The sequence below is a fragment of the Plasmodium chabaudi genome (genome assembly GCF_900002335.3).
Source record: "Plasmodium chabaudi chabaudi strain AS genome assembly, chromosome: 1".
Classification (NCBI taxonomy): domain Eukaryota; phylum Apicomplexa; class Aconoidasida; order Haemosporida; family Plasmodiidae; genus Plasmodium; species Plasmodium chabaudi.
The window spans coordinates 122,033-134,396 of NC_030101.2; the positions used below are offsets into that span (position 1 = coordinate 122,033).

The window sequence follows — 12,364 nt, forward strand, 5'->3', positions numbered from 1 at the left end:
AAGCAAAACGAAATAAAAATAGTATCTACAAATAGTTTATGCATATAATATATGCAAAGAACAAATGACAAAATTGCCTAAAATTATTTTAACCAATGAAGGGAAAACCTTATACAATATTATAAATCATCCAATAAGGACAGTAAAATCAAGAATTGAAAATTTTTTTAAGTTTGAAAATTTTGATAATCTAAATAATGAAATATCAGTAAAAGATAATTTTGATAATCTGTTTGTTCCCTTAAAACATCCTGTTCGAAATTTTAAAGATACGTTTTATTTAAATGAAAATTATATAAAAAATTATTCTTATATACAAAAATATTATTATGATATATATGAAAAATTAAACCCTTTTTATAAATATTATCTAGCTAATAAATTATTACACCATGATCAAATTAAATTAAAAAGAACACACATGACTACACATTTACCTGAACTGTTAAGAACAAATCACAAACAAGTTATATATACAGGAACAGTATATAGAAGAGATCAAATTGATAAATTACATTTTCCTATCTTTCATCAAACAGATGGTTTTTTAATACATCATGATAATTTTGATGTAGAATATGAATTGAAATCGAAATTGGAAAAGTTAATTTTTCATCTCTTTGGTTCTAAGTCTATTCAAATCCAATGGGATCATCAAACCTCTTTTCCTTTTACAGATCCATCCTTCGAATTGTACATAAAACAAAATGTAGATCATCATAATAATACTGTTTCAAATTCACAACCTGTGTCACCACACTCTGATAGGTGCACTACACAAGAAAATAATGACGACTCAAAAAATTGGGTCGAGGTTTTAGGTTGTGGAAAAATTAAAAAAGAAGTAATTGCAATTTCATTATATGAAAATGAAATAAATCAAATTATAGAAAAAGAAATCTCTTTATTTGAACCAAATTTATTAAAAGATGTTTTAAAATTTTCAAATGAAAAAAATATAGATACTTCTTTACCATCTCTTCTTAGTATATCAAATAAATTGTGTAATAACAATCTTAATAAAAAAATCGAAATAAAAATTAATGACTTTTTAAAAACAATAAAATATAATGGATGGGCATTTGGAATAGGTCTAGAAAGATTAGCTATGCTATTATATGGTATTAATGATATACGATTATTTTGGAGTCACGATAATCGATTTATAAATCAGTTTAAAGAAAATGAAATTTCAAAATTTATACCATTTAGTAATTTCCCATCAATTCATAAAGATATATCATTTTACGCAAATGAAAATTTTGATGAATCATTATTTTTTCAAATATGTCGAGATATAGATAGTGAAAATATTGAACAGGTCATAAAAATTGATCATTACTTTAATCAAAAAACACAACAAACAAGTTTATGTTATAGAATAATATATAGATCACATTTTCAAAATTTAACACACAAAAACATAAATGAAACACAAAATAAAATTATCCAAGCATTAATCAAGGAATGCTTTATTACCATCAGATAGATGAAAAAAAAATGTCTCTACCAATTTGCTTAAATAAAAATTTGTATATACATATAAACAAAGAAACAAAATAAAGTAACTATTTTTTTCAAATATTTTAAAACAAAACTAAACCTATCTTTCATTATGATTTTTATGAATTTTTTTTTTCAAATTCGTTTCTCTTTCTTGGGTCGTCTAGAAAAATTAGAAAAAAAAAAAAATATATTATACACCCCAAAATGAAACAACTTCATAAAAGCAGTTTACAATTTTCATTTTATTTTTCTTACCATCCAAGGAACCAAACATCCTAGGAATACCCAATTAGACATTACACCTCCAATTAAAGGATAAGATTTGCAATATATAACAAATGAAATGTTATTTATTGAAAGCTTCATTATGTTATCAAACCGCTTGGAGCTCAACAAGAAGGCCTTTATTTCAGAAAAGTCTGTTACGTCAAAAAAATTAAAGAACAAATCGAAACAAAGATAAAGGTTTGCACATAACTTCACATATTAATTCGATCGTATTTTCCTTTTTTCTCAATCCTTACCTGGGGTCGAAAAATGGATAGGGAATCCAACAAAAGTATGATTTGGGGGGACTGGAAATTTGTAGTATTGCCAGTTGAAATATTGCTCCTCCTTCACATAAATTGCACATAATAAATAATGTGATAATTAATTTTTATTAAAAAAGTAACATTATGAACGTGTGCAGATCACATAAATTATCTTACCAAGGCATAGTACCAATTCCACTGAGAAATTTGATGAGCAGCATATTTAGATGTCGCATCTAATCGTGACCATGTTTTAGGTGGAGGGACTTCTGGAGTATTTTTTGTAGATTTACTTTCACCATTTTCATTTTTTTCAAATTTTTTACCCATAGAAAGTTCACTGAAATTATTTGGAATTGTTTTATTTTTCATTATTATATTCTCATCATTAACTTCATTTGACATATCCATAGGATATCTTTGATTTATTTGAGTACCCAATTTCCAACTCTATTAAAAAAAAAAAAATAATATTTATATAGCCACATAATAGTGCCTGGTTACGTATATGCACTGCATTTAAACTTTGACATAAATGCGAACCAAAGTGTTAAACCATAGGAAATAAATATTATATATATGTATATATATATAGGTTGTGCTGCTCATTACCTGATCTCCCGCAATGCTATCGTTATTCTTTTCTTCCGTTTCTGAGGCTTTGTACATTTGATGAACACTCTCATATTCAAATTGTTTACTTTTTGTCAAATTTACTGTCTCTTTATCAACTGATAATTGTGATTCCACATCATTTTTGATAATATTTGAGTTTATGAAAAAAGAAATATCTTTACAAAATAATTTGTTTTTTCGTTTTCCCTTAATATGTATACGTGTTCCTAATTTAAATTTGCGGACTTTTATTTTATTATACTTTTTTTTGATTGCCCATTTTTCATTTAAATTTTTATAATCTATTAATTTAATATTATACGATTTTTTACACATATTATGTAAAATATTTTTTCTGTTTTTTTTCTCACATTGCTTATCATTTTTGTCCACTCTTATTTTTTCTTCATATAATTTTTTCGATTTATTTTTAACATCTTTCAATATATTTCTTTTTTTTTTATAAGATATTTTTTCATTTTTCTTTACACCCTCAAAAGTGTATATATTATCAGTACCATTTTTTGAAGGAATAATAAAATATCCATTGATTGGATATTTCATTTTTTCACATCTAAGATTGTTGTGACATGCTTTAGTGTTATCTTCATTTATGCTGACCTCATTTATGTTATTATCCAGTTTATTTATCAAATATTCTTGGGTGTCTAAAAATTTGGAAAATAATTTTTTCGTATTTTCTTTTTGTACCCCTTTACCTCCTTTACTAGCCAATTTAATATCAATCATTTCTTTTTTCATATTTTTTTCATATTTTTTTAATTTCTTTTCTAATTTAAGAATATTATTATTTTTTTTCATAAATTTGCTTGGAAGATTTTTATTGGTTTGATTGTCAGAACATTCACTATCATCATAGCAGTAATATCTTTCTTTTATTTCTTTATATATTTCTTCTTCGCATTCTTCACAATCATGCCCTACACAATATTCGTTGTAACTCATTTCTTTTATTTCATCTTCCTTAAAATCGTTTTCATCGTTTATTACGACCTGTATTTTGTCTTCTCCTGTTTGGCCATCATCACAATTTAAATCTCTTCCCTTTTCAACACTATCACAATCGTAAATATAATTTGGAATATCTAAATAACAACTTTTGTCTTGTTCATTATCTTGATAATGTAAAGGAGCATTGCTAAAACGCTTAGTGTTTTTTCTTTTGATTTTTTCATCATAATTATTTAATATATCAGTACTATTTTTATTAAAAACATAATTTTTTATATATTCTTCCTTTCCATCGTTATATATTTCATTATTCATTCCATATACATAATCTTGAGGAATATTAGATAAATCTTTTTTTCTTTCGCTATTCATTATTTCTACATTTTTAGCTGGATGATAAGAATCGTGAAAATTTATATTTTCTTTATTTATATATTGTCCTTCAATATTTGGATAAAAGTCGTTTTTATATTGAGACCAGCTTTTTCTCGATTCATTATTATTGCCATCTATTTTGTTTATATTTTCCATACCATCTTGCATATTTCCAGGCATCGATCCGTTCATATTTTTTTCAGGTTCTTTTTCATTTTTCCATTCATAGTTTTCTGGTTTAGGATTAAAATTATTGTCTAAATTTAATTTATATTCACATATATCAATATACATTTCTAAAAAATATTTTATTTCTGTTGAATGATCAAAATTTGTTTCCAACCCTTCAACATTTCGAATAAAAAAAATCATTTCCTGTATTTCTTCTTCCAGTTCCTTCATATATTTTATCCTAAAAAAGTATACATAAAATATTATTACATTATAAATAAAAAAAATACAAAAATAAATTATACTTATTTATGTATAGACATTTTTTTAACTTACGAAAGCTTATCACTTAATGGAGTTGAAATAGTTATTTCACTTTTTATTTGTGGTGGCTCATGATTTAAAAGGGGGCGCCAATGGTAATTATTTTCCAAGTCATATAAAATACATGCAGGATGATGGTTTTGCATATTGCCATATAATTGCTGATCATTAAAAATTATTTCTATAGATGAATATGGAACATATGCTAGAGTATTTTCATAATTTAGTAGACCAAGCTTGGGGGCAATAGGTATATATTTTGAAAAAGACTCTAATACATATTTTATAGCTTTATTACAATTATATGTATTATTTTTTTCATATTTTACTTTAAATATATTATCAAAAAATTCTTCATCATTATATAAAACCTCATCAATATTTACTTCTTCATCTTTCATATGATGTTCCCCATATAAGTCCATAGTATATAATTGATTTTCTTCTTTCATATCATATTCTTGTAATATTTGATTTTTACGATTTTCTAATTCTTCTAAACCATATTTTATATAATTTGTTAAATATTCACCATTATAATATTTATCATTATCATTTTCATTCATTTTATTAATCATTTTATTTTCTGTTAATATATCAAAGTTTTTTAAAAAATTATTATTATTCCATCGATTTTTTAAATGTATAATAGATTTATTTGTTACTTCCCAAAAACAGACCCACCCTTTTTCGTGTCTAGTCATTACCCAGTAGTGCTCCGTTTTCCCGTTATTTATAGTGCCTTATAAAAAAATCAAATATAAAATTAGAATAGCTCAAAAAATATATATATCATATATTTCTCATTTTGTATGTCGCTTACCTTTGCATACATATGCGTCATATTCCAATCCCTTCAAACAACAACATAGTAATAGGGCATGATCTTGTATTGTTCCCTTTTTGTAAGACAAGAAAAAATGTGGAGGAGTGAAATTGACGGACTCATCATCATTTTCTATATACTCTATATTATTCAGCCAGTGAAATAAAGGGCCTATTCATATAAAATAAAAAATAATAATAAGTTAGTGAACAATGAAGAACAAACACAATATGAATACCAGTTTATTTTTTGTTTTTATTTGCCAAAGTCGTTATATTTTAACACATATAATAAATTGTTGTAAATACCAGGTGTTGAAACTTGGGCAGGTAAATTAATAGGCGTCACAAAACTACAAAGAGGATAGTAGTTATCGTCAAATTCATTTTTGCTTATACAAGGGAAGCTGAATAAATCAAAATTTTATATAAATAAAATGTTATTATACCCATATATACTTCGTAAATACACATGAATACCTTTTTTCTTGTTAAAATTTATTTACAATTTTCTATTTTTCTATTTTTCATTTTTTTGAGTACCTTCTATTTTTGATGGCCTTTGGAAACCACTGCAAATAGATATCATTGAATCCCTTAAAATCTTGTTCCCATCTAAAATTAAATTAATGATATTAAAATGGGAGGCGAAAAATGAGCATGTCGATAACGCATGGTGATAAATAAAAAAGGTGAAATTAGTACACACTAATTTAAGCATCTTTCTAAATACCTTTTTGACATAGACTTGTATATTATAGACGAATTTTGAGATTTATTTTCCTGAAAAAAAACCAACCCACTTGGAAGTGGAGGGATTACAAAAGCTTCGATTGATATTGTCGATTTTCTTTTTGTTTGCATATTCCCCTTATTTAAAGATTTTAAATGTGCTCTAGAATACATTAAATCTACATTTAAGAAAAAAAAATATATACATATATGCAAACACCTACATAGACACCCAAATAAGACATGTAAAGCGAGTATGCAATAAATGGCTACATAATTAAAGACTATTTTCATTTTCTATTACCTAATGTATTTTTATAAACAATTGTTCTATATTGTCTTGAATAATAATCCTCATAATTATCATCTGGATTATCAAATCCTTGATCATAATATTCGTAATTCTTGTTTTCATTATGTATCGAGTCTTCATTGTTATCCTGCAATAAAAGAAGAAAAAAATAAATAAAAATGGCTAACCGAAAAAAGAAAAATATAGCTAGTCAAAAAAAAATTTTAAACAACTAGCCAAAAAAAGGAATTAAAATAATCCTATTAAATAAATAAAATAACCTGAGCTAATGCCCTAAAATCATCTGTTCCATAATTAAATATATCTGCAAATGGTAATTCGAAAATTCCTAAAATTGATGAATATATTTCATTGTTATTGTGAACTTCCAAACAAATATCTCCTTTTGAAATTAAATCTATAGGTAATACATTATGTATTAATTTTTCATTTGTTAATTCTTTTCTGTCAACTAATCGTATTGGATAATATAAATTTTGATAAAAAAAAGGAGACACTGTTTTTGATACAGTATCCGTTTTGTTAACTATTCCATCCCATTTTACCCACACATTTATATTAATATTGTTTAGGTCTAAACTACTTATAGCTAAATTTTCGCATTTTATTATTCTGAAAAAAAATAAAAAAATAAATCAATATAATATTAACATGTCAAGCATAGTGAATTGCCAATGCTTCATTAAAATAGGAAGGAAAATACGAACAAATTTGACAAAAATATAAATAACGAAACAAACCTTATTACTAAATAGTGATCATTTAAAGATAACTGGTTTACTAATGTAACATCACTCAATGGTTGAACAGGCCTTTGTATGTTTGTATCATCTTCTTGTATCCCATAACTATTAACAAAGCATTTTATATTTCCTACTATTTCTCCCTGCTTAAATTTTCTTTTTTCCAATGTTAGTTTTTTTACAGTTCCCCTAATAAAAAACAAAAAAGACAAAATAATAAATAAAGGCTGACAAAAAATATATCTCTAAATAATATGATTTGCATGTCTTACTTAAAAAAAGGATATTCAGTCACAGATTTTAGAGATACTATACATGAGCCCAATAGAATAGGTGGCTTATATTTGTAATTAGAATTATAGCATAATACCTTTAAAAAATAAAAATAAATTATAAAATATTAATCAAAATAAGATATAAAATAATATTACAATAATAATTTAGTTGTAAAGAAAGTGTGTAGTATATCTTACTGCGAGAATGAAAAAGGCATTTGCCAACTGTCGGTATGTTCCAATAAAACAAAAGTATCCAGGGTAAAGCCAAAAATTATTACTAGACTTATTCGAGCTATGAATTACCCATTCACCTTCACTTAAAGGAAACTTAAATCTTAAAAATTTTGGTAATAGCTTTAAATAGCTGGGCATCTCTGAATTTGCTATAAACCACCAACTGTCTAAGGCCATATGAAATTCGAAGATTTCCGATAGCTGCATATATATCTTAAGATAGATATATATAAACAAAAATTAAATAAATGAATTTCCGAATTAACAAAAAAAATAATAAATTGAAACATCTCTTATTTAAGACAAAATACAAATGCAGAATATGTATGCTACCCCTAAACGTTGGGCATCAAATGTTATTTTCTTCTTTTCAATTTTCCTTTTTAGCACTATACTACTATCTGGATCATTTTCAATTATTTCTTTTAAATTTATTTTAGAAGATGCATAAAGTTCATTAAATATAAGTCCCTTTATACACCACATTTCAATTGTAACTTCAAATTTTTTCAAATCTTCATAAGATATGCTTAATTCTTTTTCACTCCATATTGTTACTGTAAAGATACGGAAAAAAAATTTATTACATATATAAACATTTTTTCAAATTGATAACTATTATTCTGCAAATATTATATCCATATCTATAATTTTATAGTCCTTACATGGAATTTTTAAATGCTGAATTTCTCCTGGTTTGATAGAATACCCTGGAGTATATAATACATCCTTTTGCATTCCCCCATAAAGATTGACATTTCTTTAAAAGAAAAAAAAATACATATAATATGTGTATATAAATAAACATGTGCTTACTACAACTATCAAAATGATCACACAAATGCATTGACACATATTAATGGTACTTTGTATTTCCAAATGATATTAAATAAAAGTTTTTCTGAATATTATTTTCCAAATTATGAATGTATTTTATAAAAAATTCTAAACGCCATAATCGTGGTTTTAGCATAGGATTATAAAACTCTCTTATTTTTTGTTCCCTCTATTTGTAAAAAAAATAAAAATAAAGATAAATATATCTAGACATATAATTAATATATGTAGAAATTAATATTTTATAAAATGTCACTATTTATATTTATAATAACCTTTAGTTCTTCATATAAGTCCAAGAAGGGCTCGTCGATTTCTTCTTCTTCATCTGTGGTACTTAAAGTCTCCTCGCTTATTTCTGTCTCTTCGTATCTTTTGATAGAGTTCACTTTTTTATTTGGGAAAGCCTTCTGCATGTACATGTATTTGTAAGAAGCAAAAGAGATGAGAAAATAAATAGACAAGCATATCCACACAGTAAGGACGTGCAAAATAGTAGTAGTAAAGAGTAGCAAATGCAAAGAAATGAAAGAACCTTACCATTCGCCTTTTTATACTTTTCCCATAGTCATCCTCATCAAATAATGGGACTTCTAAAAAATGATCTTTTGGTTGTTTGTCATTTTCATCATCATAATATTCGTTATCATCTTCGATTTCCCTGGCATATTCCTCATTTACATTTTCTTTATTATATTCATTTTTATATAACCATATTTCATCCTTTAGTTCATTAATATGAACTTTTTTATTTTTTTTCTCGTCTTTTATGCTAGCTGTATCATTATTGTCATATATAAGTCCCTTTATCTTTTGAACTATATACATTTTTTACATTAAAATGTTAATTATTATTATTCACATTTACCAAACATATTACACAATATTAAAAGGTTATCGACATATGATACTTACATAAATTGTTTTCTCTCATTTGCATTCGTTTAATTTAGGAAACCATTCTTTTCACTTTTCTTATCACAAAACATTTTTATTTTAAATTGTTTTTAAATTTTAATAAAATATTTTGAAAATTTTGTTAAAAATAAAGACAATAAATATACAAATGAGGAAAATACATGAAAATGGAAAATAAAAAAAAATTATTAAAAAAAGAAAAATATATCCCCTTTATAATATTATGTTCTTTTTTATTATTATTTTTTCTCATATATTATGTTTCAATATATGGTGTTGGGAAATAGGCAAATATATGTATACAACTTATTCCCTTTCGTATTAACCTAAAGGTGTTTTAATATTATTCTTTGAATAGTTCAGTATTATTCTATTTTTATTTTATTTTACACCCACAATATATACACATTTTTCTTTTTTGCTTTATTTTTAAGTTATATTTTATTAAAAAGTTAAAAAATTAAGAAAAAATCGAAAAAATTTTAAAATTATGAACAGGCAATAAAAAATGTAAAATGTTAAGAGAAATATAGCTAAAGACTTATCTATTCATTCAACCACACACTATAAATATATACATACATATTATAGATATACTATCTTTCTAAATGATATTTTGATGTATATTTTTACAAAGTGTGTGCATACATATATATGAAATTTACAAAATAAATGGTGATATATCTGATAGTTTTTGATTTGTTATTCTTGTACTTGGATAACTATTTTTTTGTTTTAAATTAAAAGATTCTTGTTCTTTACTAAAAACTTGTTTTTTCATTAAATTTATCAAATCGGTAGAAGAAAAAAAAGAAATTAACAACTTTTTTTTATCTTCTTTAGTAAAGTAACTAAATTTAGATTCATTTATTAATGATGAGAAATTCTCGTCTATATATTTCTCTTTATCATTACTCATAGATAGTTTTCCTAAGTCCTTTTTAATTTGCTGGACACAATCCTCAAACAATTTTTCATATTTTGATTTCTCAATATAATGCTTAGTAAGTTTTTGTTGCAAGCTGCAATTTAAGGTTATTTGTTTTTTTAATTTTTTTTCTAAATTTTTTATTTTATAATCCAATTCTTTATATATTTTATCATTTTCCTTTTCATTATGCTTTAATTTAGTTTCATGCACATTTTTTTCGTCTTTTGGTTTCTCCTCCTGTTTAATAGAAATACTTTCCTTAGTGTAACTTTCATTCATACTGGTTAGATTATTTATATTTTCTTTTTTTTCATTTTGTATTTTTGAAACTTCCTTTTTTAAGCTTCCCTTTTTAATAAATTTCTCATATGTTTTTGATAATTTTTCTTCTAAATATATCATATGATTTTTCATAAGCTCACTATTTCTCTTCCATTTTTCTGCTTCTTTTTTTAAAAATTCAGAAAAATTGTCTAACCTCAAACATTCATTGATATACCATTTAAGTTCTTTTTGTAATTTTTTTACTTTTTCATCTTTTAATTGTTTTATTTTTTCTTGCTTGACTATCTTTTTCAAAATCCGAATTTCTTTTTGGACATCATACATATATGTATTAAATGCTAGTATATATTTTTCTTCATTATCTTTTAATATATTATTAAAATGAATATTCATATTCTCAATAGTATTATTTAAACATTCAAATCTTTTTTGTAGCAACTCATTAGTCATTCCTTGATCATTTTCTATCGTTTTTTCTGATGCTACATTTTCTTTGCCCATATCTGTTAAACTTTTATCGGAATCTTCATTTTCAACTGCCTTCTCATTATTTTCCTCCGCCATTATTTACAATGATATAAATAACCCCAAATAAATATGAGCATATGTTTACACATACAATTATTATAAATAGTTTCATATGTAAAACAATGTACTTTCTCATATACAACTGTATAATAGAACATAAACACAAATGCTTAATAAAAATAAATTTTCTTAAATATTTAATTTACACAATAATCATGCCTACAAATATTCACAGTTATCTACATGTATTGCCCCTTTCTCTTATTAACCTTTTTAACTCACTCTCCTTAATACAATATAAAAAAATTAACTGATAATTTTTGATAAATTAAAACAAAAAAGAAAAAACGGGGTAAATCAATAAAACTTTCTAACCCTTATTATTTTACTATAAGCAGACAATATTAATTTTTATAAATTTTTATAAGTTTTTATAAATTTTCTCAATATTTTTTGCCCATGAAAAAGACCGCGATTTTTCGATAGTAGACAAATATGCAATATTATTTTTTTATTTATAAAATATTTTTCCTCTTGAATAAATTTGGAATATAGCTTTGAAAATATCTTTCACAAAAAATACCTTATTAATAAAATTATATTACTTTTTCGCATTTTCATATCCCATTGAGATATATGCGTATTAACACACAAGGCCTATTCAATAAGCCCTGTCTAGCAGCCTCTCAAAACATAATAAAAATATCCTCATTTTTTGCAATCCATTTTTTACTAAAAATTGGATTTATTAATATTATATAGGTATGCACACAAAATATGTACATCATTCAAATTATTGAAAAATTCATTATAAAAATAGCTATCAATAAATAGCATTCTCCATAAAAAAGTACAGTATACCTTTCTATATATTACAGAATAATATTACACAATTAAAATAGTAGATCAAAATGAAGTTAGTAATTTTTTAATTTGTTTGAAAGATTATATATGCAATTTTAAAAAGCCTTTATATAAGGGTCAGATCATTTGCATACATAACCGCATACATTTCTCTATCCCCTCCAAAAAAAAATTACAAAAAAATATAGTAATATAATCATTTAAATAAGTATGATAATAACAAAGGACTTATAAGAAACATTATGCAAAAATTCTACATTTGTCTCTCAAACTAATTTCATACAAATAGATATCCAAAATGGTACAATAAATAAAAAAATTATTTTTTTTTAATTAAAAAAATCTAGCTAAAATGTAAAAAAAAAAAAAAAAAAAATTAG

General features: G+C 24.2%; 3 protein-coding genes across 3 annotated transcripts; 1 reads left to right on the plus strand and 2 right to left on the minus strand.

The window, feature by feature from the left end:
• Positions 1-64: 64 nt before the first annotated feature.
• PCHAS_0103200 (phenylalanine--tRNA ligase, putative) lies at positions 65-1,489 on the plus strand (the record flags this gene model as incomplete). The annotated part of the gene is made up of 1 exon (XM_016797639.1): positions 65-1,489. One exon carries the CDS (start codon positions 65-67, stop codon positions 1,487-1,489), a length of 1,425 nt encoding a protein of 474 aa, XP_016652972.1.
• A 114-nt stretch (positions 1,490-1,603) lies between these two features.
• On the minus strand, positions 1,604-9,286 carry PCHAS_0103300 (centrosomal protein CEP76, putative; the record flags this gene model as incomplete). The annotated part of the gene is made up of 20 exons (XM_051320968.1): positions 1,604-1,666; positions 1,762-1,925; positions 2,031-2,121; positions 2,217-2,489; positions 2,652-4,413; positions 4,509-5,238; positions 5,320-5,493; positions 5,631-5,728; positions 5,865-5,936; positions 6,055-6,232; positions 6,358-6,493; positions 6,627-6,978; positions 7,107-7,298; positions 7,382-7,479; positions 7,583-7,834; positions 7,955-8,178; positions 8,287-8,381; positions 8,488-8,627; positions 8,734-8,868; positions 8,999-9,286. The coding sequence occupies 20 exons, from the start codon at positions 9,284-9,286 to the stop codon at positions 1,604-1,606; spliced, it is 5,517 nt and encodes a 1,838-aa protein (XP_051176916.1).
• A 751-nt stretch (positions 9,287-10,037) lies between these two features.
• Positions 10,038-11,156, minus strand: PCHAS_0103400 (conserved Plasmodium protein, unknown function; the record flags this gene model as incomplete). Its single annotated transcript, XM_735364.2, has 1 exon — positions 10,038-11,156. The coding sequence occupies one exon, from the start codon at positions 11,154-11,156 to the stop codon at positions 10,038-10,040; it is 1,119 nt and encodes a 372-aa protein (XP_740457.2).
• Positions 11,157-12,364: the final 1,208 nt, after the last annotated feature.